The sequence below is a fragment of the Cyprinus carpio genome, chromosome A17 (assembly GCF_018340385.1).
Source record: "Cyprinus carpio isolate SPL01 chromosome A17, ASM1834038v1, whole genome shotgun sequence".
Lineage (NCBI taxonomy): Eukaryota > Metazoa > Chordata > Actinopteri > Cypriniformes > Cyprinidae > Cyprinus > Cyprinus carpio.
In genome coordinates, this window is record NC_056588.1 from 2,814,221 (window position 1) to 2,830,869 (window position 16,649).

The 16,649-nt window shown below is 34.7% G+C and overlaps 1 protein-coding gene and 1 long non-coding RNA gene across 2 annotated transcripts; both read right to left on the reverse strand.

Moving 5' to 3' along the window:
- Positions 1-1,856: 1,856 nt before the first annotated feature.
- On the reverse strand, positions 1,857-10,660 carry vsnl1b (visinin-like 1b). Its single transcript, XM_019121027.2, has 4 exons — positions 10,297-10,660; positions 7,936-8,102; positions 3,709-3,924; positions 1,857-2,391 (listed from the first exon to the last, which is right to left on the reverse strand). The coding sequence occupies exons 2-4, from the start codon at positions 8,095-8,097 to the stop codon at positions 2,194-2,196; spliced, it is 576 nt and encodes a 191-aa protein (XP_018976572.1). The 5' UTR covers positions 8,098-8,102; positions 10,297-10,660; the 3' UTR covers positions 1,857-2,193.
- A 278-nt stretch (positions 10,661-10,938) lies between these two features.
- LOC122148262 lies at positions 10,939-16,160 on the reverse strand. Its single transcript, XR_006162210.1, has 4 exons — positions 15,947-16,160; positions 14,289-14,486; positions 12,489-12,816; positions 10,939-12,384 (listed from the first exon to the last, which is right to left on the reverse strand). It is a non-coding gene; the product is annotated as an uncharacterized LOC122148262 (long non-coding RNA).
- Between the last annotated feature and the right edge of the window lie 489 nt (positions 16,161-16,649).

The window sequence follows — 16,649 nt, forward strand, 5'->3', positions numbered from 1 at the left end:
AAAGTAGTTTCGTCTGAATCAGGAGAGAAATATGCACAGATCAAGCATGGTTTAAAAGCCCAAACTAATTAGTTCTAAACAAATATGTTGGTGGATTTTGATATGAGAGGACAACAGGGGATGGACTTTTTCACTGGAGGAAGCATTATTATGGATTATGGACTCATATTTTGACCAGAAGTGACGGTTTGAACCTAAAACACCTTAATGATGGACTCATTTATTACAAACACACAGCTTTTCACTTTATAAGATGTTATTTGATGGACTGGAGTGGTGTGGATTACTGTGATGTTTTTATCAGTTGTTTGGACTCTCATATTCTGACGGCACCCATTCACTGCAGAGCATCCATTTGTGAGCGAGTGATGGAATGCTACATTTCTCCAAATCTGTTCTGATATAGAAACAAACTCGTCCACATCTTGGATGTCTTGAGGGTGAGTGACTTTTCATTTTTGGTAAAATATTCCTTTCAGTTTCCAACCATTAGCACCTGCTCATGACAGTTTCAGTATGTTTAGAGTTAGTTTTTGTCAGTTTAAACCAGCATCCTCTGTAATAAACCACAACGCTGTTCCTAGATATTGTTAACCGTCTGATTTGTGCTCACACACGACCAAGCACCTGCGTTTTGAAAACAACCCATAGATAGTTTATTGATTTTAATCACGATGTCGTCAGTGCAACTGTTACATACCGAGCTGAAGACATGCCACAAATAAAACACAAACCTCATATTACACAATTAAATGACTGCTTCAATTTGGCTTTACCGTATTAGGTACAAATATTTACAGGGCAAACATATACACTATTTATTGGGCAGTTGCATTTTACAAAGATGTGCCTGTTCTCCTCCAAAGAGATTGACGCCATCCTGAGTGTCACAGGATGTGAAAGCGGGAGATCTGGGATGCCATATTTTTAAAGTCTCAAGAGAACACAACATACGGAGGTTACAAAATGTACAGAATAAAATAACTAGGGTACTGGAAGTAATTGTTGCTTCTGAGGGATGCAGCTAAAAACCATGGGTGCTGGAGTAGAAATACTGTTTTACAAAAAACGGTTGAATAAAAACGCAGCACACTAAGAGTAAACGTGTACCAAACCCATTTAGGATAAGGTTTTGTCATAATACCAGGGGAAGCGGATCCATTACTTAACACCCTCCAGGGAAAATTATCTTAAAATGTTATATTGCCCTTTCTTTATTTTTACTAAAACGAATTCACAGGCAACCATTCATGCATGTGGCGATGATACTGTGCAAAGTAAAAAAAGTGTAACACAATAAGAACAATGTCAGCGGTGGTGTTTTAACATTAAGAAAAAGAAACGTTGGTTTTAGACTGGTTATACTGGTTATTAAGTACTCGTGACAAAGTATGGTGAAAACAGCAGATGCAAATAATGATGGTGGCGGGGCTGGAACGTGTGCCTTACAGAAAGCTTTTACCACACACATCGTACGTCTTTAAGAGAGAACATGCACCCGAGGGAGAACATCTAATGGATAGATGAGTAACAAATGTAAATCTCACACATTAGTATTGTTATTGATACTATCATTTATGTGAGGCCTTCCTTGTATTATTCATCAAGGTTGCCAAAATGAAGAGAGAGTAGGTTTTTACACTTAGGACATGCATGCAAATAACTTACATTTATATTCTCAAGTACAAGCACATTTGGAAGGAGGGCTGCATAAACCTCTCCGCCCTCCTTAATTTCGAGTATTGAAGTTCGACAGACTTATTTCATCGTAACATTAAGTGTGACGTGTTTCGGTTCCCAAACTACTGCATGAAGTACAGTAGTAAATGTAGTGTGTGTGTGTGTGTGTGTGTGTGTGTGTGTGTGTGTGTGTGTGTGTGTGTGTGTGTGTGTGTGTGTGTGTGTGTGTGTGTGTGTGTGATCGGAAGTATTGCAGCTAGAAATGAAATACAGCGGAGCACTTCACTGACGATGGATGCGTGACTCGTTTGATTTACACGTCTCACATTGTTGCATGTTGGAAATTAAACGGATATACTCTAAACTCGTTAGCAGTTAACATTCTCATGCATACTAGTTGTGCAATCACAAAAAGAAAGTTCTTTTAAAAGTAGTCCAAACATGTTACTCTTGTGGAAATGAGAGTGGAAACAGATAACTCGTTCAGTCCGGAGCATGCTAGCATGCGCAGCCTCACTTCTGCATGTCGCACTGCAAGAGCAGTACGATGGACGGGTCGCTCTTGGCGGCTTCTTTGAACTCGTCTAGTGTGATCTGGTCGTCGTTGTTTTTATCCATCTTGCTGAAGATCCGATCCACTCTCTGCTCTGGTGTCAGACCGTCCTCGTTCATCTTCATCATTATCACCGTGCCCACCATTTTATATATAGCCTTCACACAAAGAGGAGAAAAGATTCGGATTTAATGACACGAGGAGGCGTCTGTTTTGCCATTGGCACTTTCCATAAATATGATACATTGAAGTTGAAGTGTCTGATTTATGCGTCACTAGCATCACCAAGCAAATTATGTCCAGGCCTGTTGAGTCACTCAAACATACAGATCACAATTCTGTTCGATGCCACTAATGGTGCAGACGTCACACACCTCACCTTTGAACAATTAGATATGAAACTAAAATAATCAATAAATAAAAGTGCTAAATAAGGATGAATCCACAACCTCGTTACTCATTCTGACATATTTTTATTTATTTTATTGATTTATTATTTCATATTTATTGCTCAAATATCAAAATTACAGTGTCTCTGTTTAGACATGTCCTAAAATAAATAATAAAATACAATTGCAATAAATAAAATGAGTAGAAAATAAATCAGCTTCACCCTTAAAGCATTTGTAGCCTTTTGTGTTAAGAGAACTATTAGATATAATCAAATAAATCCTCCCATTTATTGGAAATAAACATACTAATCAAGGATGGATCTCCATTCTTGTTACTCATTCATTATTAATTGTATTCATTATTTAATATTTATTGCTCAAATATCAAAATTCACAGCATCTCTCTTCTCTGTAAATATGTACTAATACATATATAAATCAGCTTCAAAGCACTGGAGGTATTTTATTTTGTTATGAGAACTATTAGATATTATCATGCAAATAATTTTCTTAAATTTATTGCAAATAAAAGCACCAATTTAGGATGAATCTTCAACCTTTTTATTCATTAAGACATGTTTTCATTTTTTATTATAATTTTTTTTTTTTTTTTTCATATTTATTGCTCAAATATCAAAATCACAGGACTCCTGTTTGGACGTGTCCTAAATTTTGATTGCAAAAATTGCAGACCATATATAAAATAAGTAGAAAATAAATCAGCTTCACCTTTATTAAAACATCAGATGAATTTTATTTTGTTATGAGAACTATTAGATATGATCATAAAATAGTTTTTCCAGTTTATTGAAATGAAAGGCATAATAACATAAAATTAGGATGAATCTCCAACCTAGTTAAGCATTATGAACTTTTTATTAATTGAATATTTATTTATTATTTTATATGTATATATTTTGTAATTTTTTTAAAACAAAGTTTTTTACAACCTATTGAAAACAATCACTAATTTAGGATGAGTCTTCAACCTTTTTACTCATTTTGATTTAGTTTAGTTTAGTTTAGTTTTATTGGATTCATCCACTGGCATTCGTTTCATGCAAATAAACCGATTTTCTGCACCTCTATGATCTCCAACATCTCCACTCGAGTGATCTTTCCGTCTCCATCCAGGTCATACATGTTGAAGGCCCAGTTGAGCTTCTGCTCGAAGCTTCCCCGGGACGTGATGGACAGGGCGCAGATGAACTCTCTGAAGTCGATAGTACCGTCACTATTCTTATCAAAGGTCCTGAATGCATGCTGTGCAAACTTCGATGCGTCACCATAAGGGAAGAACTGCAGGGGAAAAAATAAGATTTCAGTCTGTTAATTAATTTGCAAATGTTTTCCTTTAAATTATAATGATGGTCTCAATCTTTCACTAAAGTTTAAAGTTTAAAGGGGTGTTTAATGAACTGAGAAATCAAAATTCCTTTGATCTTTTGACATAGAAAAGGTCATTGTACTACAAAAACATCCTGCAAGTTTCAGAACTCAAAACTTTCTCTTTAGTCTAAAATCAGCTTATATTAAAACTTCAGGTTTTGGAATGTTCCACTTTATGATGTATTAGTGTGGCTAAACCCCGCCTCCGCAGAAAAAGATCGACACCTGCTTCAACAGCACTTCCTGTTTAGCTCCGCCCACCGATTCACGCATATACTGTAATTAATGAGAGATGCAACCGAAGGTCTATACAGAAATCAAATGATAAAAATGCTCTGAAGACATTAGGACACTGTACAGTGCCATATTGTTGAAAAACATCTTTGCATCACCTTCCTTCTGATCCCAACATTAGGAAAGAGTGATCAGTGGATTACATCAATTTTTAATGAAGTTCCAGACTATGTGACTATATTGGATCTGACAGTAATGTTGCACCACACAAATGTGAGTAAATGTGAGTTTTATTACATGCTCACTATTGCTTTATCTGTTATTACAGATCGTTTGATATTAACTGAGTATTTATGCATTTTTAACCTAAATCACAGCAGCGTCCACGTCCTGTGAAGGATGTAGGCTGTCAAATAGGGATGCACTGATGTATCAGCAGCTGATATTTATCAGCCGATTTTTCCTCAATTTACTACCATCGGCATATCGGCTATATATGAAAAAAGGCTGATATAACAAACCTATGGTTTATTAATTAACTGTGTGAAGGCACTGAGCTGTATAATGTCTGTTGCATAAACTTTACTGATGTTTTATTAAGTTTATTGTGTCCTTTTTCACTCCAAAAAAAAAAATCACCATAAGAGCTAAACAAAACACAGCACGAGAAGTGCACATTAAACTCTCTCTCTCAACTGCATTATCATCAGCATACAGCGAATTACACAAAACACTTATTACAACTAACAGTAAACAAATATATACAGATCTCATGCCTTTTCGGGGTGTGCTTAATAAACTGACAAACTTTAAAGTGGTCCTATTATGCTCTTTTGCAAAGTCTTGATTTTGTTTTGGGGGTGTACTAGAACAGGCTCTCATATTAGGTTGTTCGAAAAACATCATTTTTCACATATTTTACATTATTACAACACCTCTCTCCCCAGTCTGAGATGAATGGCTTGAATAGTTCCTGTATCAAATGAAGGCCCGCCTTCTGAAATACGAAATGTGCTGTGATTGGTTAGCTGGGACAGTGTGTGTTGTGATTGGCAGCACTCGGCTCCTGGTTCGGAAATGTCATGGCCCTTATCATAGCCGCCTGCTGCCAGCTTCAGTGTAAATATTGTGTCAAAATCAAATCAATTTGAGTGTGATTTAAACCTGGATGATTGTAACCACTCTAAGCTCGTCTGACTTGGGAAAGCTAGCGTGATAACACCAATGTCTTCTCTAGTGCAGCTCAACCAGGTCTCGTCCCATTCGTCAATATTTGTGAAATCACAAATGCCGGAAAATATTCGTTGTAGTCCAAAAGAGCCGTTTGTTGTAGTTTTTGAAAAGTGATTTCTGTTAAATAAAATATCTCCTTGTGAATTGGAGTTTGAGCTTTGTAATTTGCAGATCTTTTTTATGCTCAAACTGCAACATTACAGACTAACTGAAGTTGAAAAAGTGAAAAAGCATAATAGGACCCCTTTAAATCCGAAGAACTGCATGATTTCATTACCCATAATATGGCTAATATGGCTCTGTAGACCAGAGTCCCGCCTTAGTTAAGGAGAATTCATTTAAACTTACAAAAAATAATATAATGTATACAAAAACAAATTAGAAGATTAATCATCATAGTGTCTGTTACAATAAAGAAGGATTAATATGTATTTAATTTATAAAGTGAAGTGTTATTTTACATTTGTTTACTTTATTTCTGTTCCTGAAAACTGTTAGACCCACCTAAAAAGCACTGTTTATTTAATATGTATCTGTGTTTTGTTGTATTTATGTAGGCCTGCTGAATGTTGAATGGTTCCAATCCATGTTTATTAGAAATTATTTGATGATGCAGCAATAAAACTGCTAGTATAATTTAATGCAGGTGTTTTTGAACTTTGCTGATTTAAAACATGATCAAAATACTATCTATTTTGATGCCAAAATTTCAAATAAGAGAGGAAGTCATAAATATCGGTATCGGAATTGGCCAATAATTGTTTGTTAAAATCGGTATCGATATTGGCCCCAAAAAATCCTATCGGTGCATCCCTACTGGCAAACATACACAACTGTTAGCCAATCACAGCAAAGGGCATTTACTTCTGAGTCTACAATCCACCAAAACTAATCAAACAGAGCGTTCTGATGAGGGGGTCCAAACAGGACAGAAAATAGCCTATTACTTCTAAAATAAGATGTTTTTTGATATAAAAATCTTGATAAGTTTGATTTTCTGTGGAACATGAAAGAGAGAAAATCTGATTCTGAAGAATCTTCAAACAGTTATTTTATTCAATATTCTATAGTGACCTTTAAAAAACACACACACACAAAACTGTATATCAAACTACTTTTATGATGCTATTCAGTTCTTTTTGGTTGCTTGAAAAGTCCTGCTTAACATCTGCCCACATGAGGATCTGGATTGGTATGAAAGTTAGTAATTAATGACAGCGTTTAAATTTTTGAATGAACTGTTCCTTTAAGAGGGATTTGTGAACGCTTATTGATTTTCATGTTTGAATTTTCTACAGCAGCCACAGCAGGTTCTGTTCTTTGCTTCAGGTTCATTTCAAGGCAATTCATTAAAAAATAAGTGGGCACTGCAGTGGGCAGAAGTACATCTAACAGTGAGTTTTCACTGAGGCCCTCACATCTCACTGCGTCACATTCGTTCTATGAATACAATTTCACAGACTGTAGTTTGTGCTTCGCTCCAGTAAAATGTGTAACCATACTGTCTCATGTTAAACATAATATGCCACTCACTTTTCTTTTTATGCCCTAACTTTTTCTTTTTGTGCCCTCTTCTTTTTTTATCCTTTTATGAAATCCATATTTTTTCAAAACTTGCATGGTTATTTTCAGTAATCCTTAAAGTAGAATTTTATATTTCATGGTTGCTAGGGTGTTCTGAATGGTTGTCAGGTTTTCTTTGCTTGTTTTTGTTTTGTTTTACAGGCCCCAGGTTATTTTTTTTTTTTTTACCTTTTTCCTGACCTTTTTTATTAAACCCAACTATATTTTTTCCAGAACTTGCATGGCTGCATTTTCAATAATCCTCAAAGTAAAATTTCATGTTATTTCAAACTTATTAGTTGCCATGCAGTTGTAAGGGTTTTCTGAATGGTTGGCTGTTTTTTTTTTTTTTTTTTTTTTTTTTTTTTACAGGCCCAATTTTTAACTCTCTTGACTTTTTCTCCTGACCTTTTTATTAAATCCAACTATATTTTTTCAAAACTTGAATGGTTACTTTCAATAATCCTCAATGTTGAGTTTTAATATTATTTCATATTTACTTGTTGCCGTGGTCCTGCTCGTTGTGAAAATGGTGAAAAATTCTAATTAAGAACTGACACATATCTCAACATGACACATGATAGTCCATCCAAAATTGAAAATTCTGTCATAATTTGCTCAACCTCATGTCATTTCACATCTGTATGACTTTCTGCCTTCTGCAGAACACAAAAAGCAAAAAAAATAAATAAATAAATAAATAAAATGTTGACATACAAGACAACATTGCAGCCCATTATAAACAGAAAAAGATAAGATCAACAGAAGAAAGTCAAACAGGTTTGGAACAACATGAGGGTGAGTAAATAATGACAGAAAATTCATTTTTGGAGGAACTGTCCCTTTAAAACTTAGTAAAAGTCCAGAGTATGAGTTTGACTAGTCTCTCACCTTAACATAGAGCTGCTGGAACTCATCCAGGTTCAGTCGACCGCTGGGACAGTCTTTCAGGAAGCCCTTGTACCATTGCTTGAGCTCATGTTCATTAAACTCTGTGTTCTTCACAAGGTCCTCCATCACCTCTGGGGTCAGTTTGCTGTTCTGTTTTCCCATGATTACTGCATGAGAAAGAAAAAAAGAATGAAATAATATGGTGATATGGAAAAAGAAAGAAATAACATGGTGATAGAAAGTTCTCCAGTGGTGCTCTAACAAGAGATGCAAACTGTTAATGGATACAGCATCTTTACAGTTATTTTCTGACTGCTGCTCTTCTCCTGAAATGAGAATCTGAGTTGAATTTAAATTCATCTAGAGACACTGATCCCAAAATGGAGCAACAACATAAACTGTCATGAAATAATGTTGTTTAATTTGTGGTTGATCACACATTTTAAAAGCCGATACTGATAATCTGGATCAGCATCAGCCATTAAAAACAGCATATTGGTAAACCTATTGGTATCTAAGGAGCAGGTTGGCTGATATATGCATAATACAATAATAGCAAAAAGTAAGTACACTGTAAAAATATTTTTTGAAATTGTTAATAAAGAAAATACTATTTACATTTTTCTACTTCATAATTTTTTATTTAATAGAATGTTTACTTTGTAATAATTTGTGAAATTTACTAGCAATTTTTAAATGATATTTGTTTCTGCACAATTTTTTTCAGAGCACACAAATGCTGAAATAGCACTTATTTTAAACAGAATATTTATTTTTTTAAAATCACATGACAATGTAGATTCTTCATTTTTTTTTTTTTTTTTTTTTTTTTTTTTTTTTTTTTATATGTCAGTAAGGCCAGGACCCAATCGCAAGAAAACCTTTTGAAAAAAAAAAAAAAAAACAATAAAAACAAAATAAATAACTTGGTTATAATGAAAAGTGCATTGTCGTTTAGGGCACCTGCACACCAATATTTGATTACTTTGCAATATGAAATTTAAATTATTGCATCAGCCAATATATGATCTGATGGACAATCAACAGAAGTGGTAATTCCACATTCTGTCAGTTCTAAAAACATTATTTGCGACTAACGATTTGGAAATCTCTCATATTCAGAAAAAAAAAAAGCTTACTCCACATTGCAAAATAAGGTAGATGCATAAAGAAAGGGAGCAACATGATGTCATGCATATTAAATAATTTAAAATATTAATTCAAATATATATTTACAACTAGCCCATAATACAATGCACACAAAGTATTAGATGTAAAATTGAAAACACAGTGTTGTCAATTATGATCAGATGCGGTGCAAGCAGCCTGACTGTGTTGTGCTTCTCTAAACAGATCAAAATCACAAGAGTTTGTGTAAAATAGGCTACAAACGGGGAGGGGTTGGAGAGGAGCTTTTTATTTCCATGTGGAGCGTCTGTCTGTGTTTTCAGCCTCTGCTGCATCAAATGTGAGCGTGAAAAACAGAGCAGCCTCGAACACATTTGATAAGAATGCGGCTTTAATTAAAGACAGTCAGGAATTATTACCCACGACCCAATCTCGTGTCACTCTTATGTAATAGTGCTGAGGCTTTTTCAAGCACCAATGGCTGAACGGATGACCTTGAGAATGGAAACCACCGGGAAGCAATGCAGAAACGGAGGAAATGTTGGACTTAATCACGAAGATCTGTTGAAGAGCATAGTGTGACCATCAGTGCGTTCGCTTTAGATGCCATTTATACATCACGAGCCTTTTGACGTGAGAATATGGGTATAATACATTTGCATATACATATAACGGACCCTACTAACATTTCACATCCCAACCGATCATTTTAATGTGTTTTGGTAATGCACCAGTGTGAATTTGGACCGTTCCGACAGAGCCCGCAGAGAAAAGACGCAGTCCTATGTGTGTGCATTGCACTGCGCTCAAATCACATCAAAAATTTCTCAAGTGAGGCTGAGAAACATCAGTGCATCTCTCAAATTCATTACACAACACCAAAGGTTCGTCTCTGAGCAAATAGAGAGTAACAAGCAACCAGTGAGCTTTTGTTGCAATTGTATCAGTGGCTGTCAAATGCATCACAGAACTGCATTTAATGAAAGCCTAATACACCCTTAACCTGCGCAAAGTGCTCAAATCAGGCCACGTACTAATAATGCATGCGAGTGAACGTTTTCATTCAGTCACTCATGCATGTATTCATTCATTCACACGTTCACCCATTCACCATTGACGCCTGTTAAATCGTTTCGCTGGATTAAATAGCAAAAAGCAAAAAAAGAAACACACATGACTGCGACGCGCATAAATGTCTCACGGCTGCATATGCACGCATGCATCGCCTCTTACCTTCAAGTAACGCGTTAAGAGGCTGATGGAAATGTGCTGGTGCTCGCAAGCCGTCCGGTTTCGCGTGTGTCGAACCCAAATTCCTCGGATTCGTCGCGTTTACTGAACGCCAAATAATGTGTAAAGGTGATTCCAGCTGACACGAGCCCGCTTCCGTCTGTGTGTGTGCGCTATGCGACGCAAGACATGCGGCATGCAGAGAGCATCACCACCACACTGCTGCTCCTCGCGTGCGTTTGCGCAAATTGTATGCTTGCAACCCTGCTCTTAGAGAGCTCATGTCAGTAAACACTATAATATCCATCGTATGCATGTTTTACATGCGAATCTGTTGGTGAACTCTCTGTTACCTAATGCAAATTCTCTGTGTTCTGCATCTTTGGGTTCCCAGAGACTCCAATGCGATATGTGAGGGAATAATAATTTTTTTAACCTCATTTACTTCCATTCTCTTTAAATATGTTCATCTGACATAGTTAAAATCCAGAAGGCAGTATTCTTCTGTTTTAGTGTTCTTCACTAAAGCGTGCGCTTTACAGGATTTTAAAAATATTTTTTATTGAGAACCAAACATTTTGTGCAAACGTTATAACCAAACATGTCAGAATAAAATATATACTAAACAACTGCACTGCTTTCAAGTTTTTACTTTTAGACATTGTTTCCAAATACACGAAATGTCAGTTTTAAGTTGTTCAAACAGAAATGTGACTTATCCAGTAACGTGTTGCAGTTTTGGGTCAGTTTGAGTCCAGCAAAACACTGCAGAAAATTCAGTAAAAGAAATGAAAGGAAACAGCTGGTAGATTGTTTGGTTCACTCGGAGAACCTTTAAATGCATTTCTGTATGTTTCAGAAAACCCTAATATTTCCATGGGTGTTTGAAATGTTAATTTATCCACCTTATTTTAAGGTATTTATTATCATATTATTTGAATTTATTCTCTTAACTATAAACATACTGGTTTGTAGTGCAAATAGTGCTAATGTGTACTTTAATATGAATATAAGGGTTAAAAACCTAAATGAGGCTTTTAGCTCATGAAAAGATTTTCTAGTGATTTCTTGAAGGCTTATGGCATCATTTTGAAGGATGGATAAGGAAGGATTTCTTTAATCACTTGCAAACATGGTCTGCTTCCTTTTTGAATCTTAAACTCGACAGCTGCGGTACCAGCCAATTAAGCGGTTGGAAAACTGTTGTATATATAATTTTGCTCACATTAATTTTAATTGGCTTCAGTCTTTCAAGTCAATTTTAGTGGAAACTGTAGGCCTCCCTCTGTTTTGCTAGTCATTTACTCATCCTCATGTCACTCCAAACATTTTTTTTTGTGTGTTAAAACAAAACAGGAGTTTCCTAGCTGAACGTCCAAGCTGCTCTTTTCCAGAAAGGTTAATGGTGACCACATCTGCCCCTTTAAGGAAATGTCTGATACTGTAACATGCTTAATAACTCAGGTGACATTTTTATCTCTTACAGAATAAGTAATGACTAACGCAGAATGGCTAATGCCTTTCAAAAAAATAATAAAAATTTACTCTGGTGAAAGTTTTCATTTATCAGGGTTATTAATGTTTATTAACTATGTTGTAGGTATTGTGCTTTTGGTAAATGAACTGAGAGTTTCATATAAATTATAAATAATATTTGCTTTGATTCAAAAGTTTTCATTCACACATTTAGCAGATGCTTTTATCCAAGACGACTTACAACTGAGAAGCAACGGCAATTCATCAGATTATGATAACTTATGATAGTGATTTCTCTGGAAAAGTAGAGCATCTTTAACCAAAAATGTTTTACAGTTGACAGACCATTCATTTTTAGCATTGTGCATCTTTCCAACACTGAATAAATGCTGTTGTTGAGCTACTTTCCATAATCATATTTCCTATACCAACAAACTTTTTTCAACGGCAATTAATAATTAAGTCAGAAACAACAAATCAACAAATATGTGAAATATGACACACAAAATGTTTATTTATTTTCTCTCAATGTGACTTCACTTCAGATTCCTGTTTCAGTCCCAATTATTTGATGTGTATATCAGTCCTCAAATGCAAAGCATTGCCATCAGTTTCCTGTGAGAAAAACAGAATAATAATAATAAAAAAAAGTTTACATTTTTAAAAGTTATATATCTTATGTTTGCAGTAAAAGCTCTAAATGCTTTCTAAACACTTACATATGAGCATCTTTGATGAACCAGACATCATCCTCCAACCGTGTGGACTCTGTGGATTTAAACATTCGGAGAAAAAACGATGGAATGACATCATCTTGCCTTCTGATGTAACACGGCCCATTTTCTGTCCATTTCTGCTTCTCTTCTTGGTACAGATGAAGCAGGGTTTCCCTGTATACCTGCTGTGATGTTTCGTGAGCAGTGATGCGGGTTGAAGGGCTGCAGCATCAGTGAATGGGTGAAACCCGCAGGAGGGATGTGAGTGAATCACCGGGGTTCACTGAACATGACAGCAGTGCGGAATGATCCTCAGGATCCGGTGACTCATCTGGGTTTAGTGAAGTCAAGAGGAATCAAGTTTAGTGACGAATACTGTTCTTGAATGATGAATTACATGGGAAACACCATTAAGATGATGTGTCAAAGATCAAGTACCAGCACTCATCCACGTTAACATCAGCACATTCACTAATTCATTCATGTCATCTCACATAACTTCCTATATTCTGTCAGTGGATTCACGTGTTCTTTTGACCTCACTGCCTTTCAAAATATCTTTGTTCCACAGAAAAGAGAAAAGGTTTAGAACCACAGAACAGTCTTTTTTTTTAATCATTTTAATGCAAAACGTATGCTTCATTTATTATGTTATTAACACTTGAGAGAAAGAAACTCTACCAGATGTTTTCTCCTAGTTACACAACTAATTGTGTTGACAGTATTTAACTTAGATAATCAGGTGAGAAAATGTATTCTATACTACTGTTAAAAAAGGTTGGGGTCAGGAATATTTTTCTGAAAGCAATTCATACTTTTATTTATCAAAGATGCATTAAATTTATCAAAAGTGAGAGTAAAAACGTTACAGAAGTTCTATATTCCAAATAAATAATGTTCTTTTGAACTTTATATTCATCAAAGATTCTAGATAAATAAATCCATAAAAATATGAAGCAGAACAACAATACTATTAATAATAATACTGATAATGATGCTGAAAATGTAGCTTTGCATCTCAGGAATACATTTTAAAAGGTATTGAAATAGAAAACTGTTATTTTAAATAGCAAAACTATTTCAAAATATTACTGTTTTTATCAAATAATTTTGATCTATATATGATGATGAGCATAAGAGACTTCTTTCAAAAACATTAACACGTCTTACAGACCCCAAACTTTTTAATGATAGTGTAAATATATGTGAATAAATAGGCATAATTAGTCATGTTTCTTTATATTTTATTGTAAACCTTGTTTTGGACTAATGAAACTCTGCTGTTGTGTGAGTGTTGAATTTCTTAGAATTGTAATTCAACTTCTCTTCCTGTTATTGCAATTCAACTTCCAATTCCAATAAATCTCCAACTCCTGAACTGAGTGGAATTTAAGTTCATTAACTGAAACAAAATGCTGCATGTTTTTTTAAAACAATTTAGAATGTTTCATTAATTGAACATTCTATTAGAATAGACGGCACTGAGCTGAGGTCAGGTTAAGGAATGGTGCTTGCTTATGGAGGTGACATCACCATTCCTGGCTTCAGCTGCCAATGAGAGAATAATCTTTCAGTATACAGCCATAATATCTAATTAAAACTAAAGAAGATGCTCCACCGGGTCAGCTGACATTTAATCAATAACAGACATGATGGATGAATGCAGCAGCTGCTTTAAAGAGCAGTGCGGAGAATAAAAACAAAGTGATAAATAGATAATAGAATTCACTGTAGCCACATGAAAATCCATTTTGAACCGAATGAATGGTCTTTAGAAGGACTAACCTTAAATCCTGTTCTCACCTTTTCTTTGTAACCTTCATTGCAGGGAGAGACTGAGGATAGGGATTTAAAAGATCCATGTCGGTCTCCTTGTGAAGCGCTTGTGGTCCGGTATCACTCCTGTCTGGCTGGAGCCGAATGAGCTGCTCGATGAAGCTGATTGCATTTCACTCCTGTTGTTTGGCCTTTGTGCCGAATCCACAAGAGCGCACATTAGATCTATAGACAACAAACAGAGAATATTGAAATGTCTGGTTACAGACCATTAGTGTTTACTCTGTCAAAATGTGCTACTAACTACGTTTTTGGACTGGAGGACATTGGTGGTTCCCATGAAAATCACATAATTTACAGGCCTGGAAAATGTATTGGAAGTTTCTAGGGTCTAGGGTGACATTAAAAAATGCATATGCAGTAATCACAAGCAACTTAGTAATGTAAATTAATTGATTTAAGGGTGTGGGAATCATAAACAACCTACTTGGAAAGATGCTTGTTGGTGAATCTCAAAAAATAAAAGTTAAAAGTTAATTTTTATTTTGCAAAAATAAGTGAAAATGTTTACTGAAAATATTTTTAAAAATACACATTCCAGTAATGAAAAAAGTGCAGAATTTGCATCGAAACAATTTTCATTCAGAAATTGCTGTTTGGTCAATAATTGCAAAGAAATGGCAAGTAACACACTGAATTAAATGTGAATTTTTTAACATTTAAAATTATTTTGGATAAATGTTTAATCAGGTGAGAAAATCTTATATTTTTCAATTCATTTTTCAGCAAGGATGCATTAAATTTATTAACCGTGACAGTGAAGACATTTATAATATTAAAACATTTTTTTTTCAGTTAAATGCTAGTCTTTTGAACTTTCTGTGCATCAAAGAATAAAAAAAGTATCAAATAAAGACTTTTAGAATTTTCTTACAATATTCGAAAAACCTTTAAAATTATTTTTAGAATTTTTTTTTTTAATGTTTTTATAAATTTTTATAATGGTCATTATTTAGATTTCATAATCCATAAAACAGGCGTTTTTTCAAATTATATAGATAGACAGATAGACAGACAGACAGACAGACAGACAGACAGACAGACAGACAGACAGACAGATAGATAGATAGATAGATAGATAGATAGATAGATAGATAGATAGATAGATAGATAGATAGATAGATAGATAGATAGATAGATAGATAGATAGATTACATGTTGCTAAACACAAATAGCAAGACAAGCACTCACTATGCATTATGATCACGTTTATTAATTTTATTTTGTTGCTTTTTTTTAATTTTTGTTTTTTTTAGTTTTATTTAACAAGGCAGTTAATTATAGCTACTGTTATATATATATATATATATATATATATATATATATATATATATATATAAATTATAGCTACTGTTATTTATATTTTTATTTTTCCTCCCCCAAACTGCATCTCTAAAGGAGCCTGAGACTTCAGACATACAGGTTCACTCCTCTTATTAGACTAAATCATTGAGTGCAGGAGAAGACAAGTGCTTTTGTCATGGATACACACACATAAACATCCATCTCGCTTCACGCTGTTCAGCATGAGCCTGCATTAAGCAGCTATGGATACAGAATAAAAGCACTACACATAATCAGATACAACGAGCATGGCTAAAACAAAGATAACCTTCTCACCTTACCTTCCAGTGAAGGGCAAAGAAGGCTATGGTGAAAATAATGTCAAAAGCATTCAGGAAACCTTCAGAAGAGTTGCTCCTCTCATCATCCACAGCATGTCAGGAAGCCAAAGCATGTGTTTCAGTGTTCATGATGCTGCCCAGTGGCCGAGCCTTTCCTTGTTGTCATGGAAACAGGCATCCAGCTCCTGGGCTGCTTCCCATCACATGTTCATAAAACATTCTTCCATAATATACTGCTTTAGCAGGATCAGGAGATGGGATTATGGCTAGGCTGCTGGCTATCATTATATATAACTGTATTTTTAATGAGAGCATCTGGCTTACTCATTAATATCAAATCCTTCCACACATGGAAAGATTTTACACGGATGCTCACATCAGACTAACATGGGTATTATTAGCTGCAAAGAAGAAACAACACTGCATTGAAATGGAAAGAACATAAAATGAAAGAAAGGAAAGAAAGAATACAAACATGTAAACAAAGGATACCTCAATCAGGAAGAATGGTATCATAGTCCTTAAAATTATTGTTATTATTTAGACTTTTTAAGAGATTTCACAGTATTGGAAATCTCAGCAAGAAAGACTCAAATCTATGCAATGTGTTAAGAAATTTGTTATTGTGAATAATTAAGTTAATTAACAGTTTAACAGCATTGCACTGCCAGAACAATAAAGAAATATATTTTTCATTGAAATT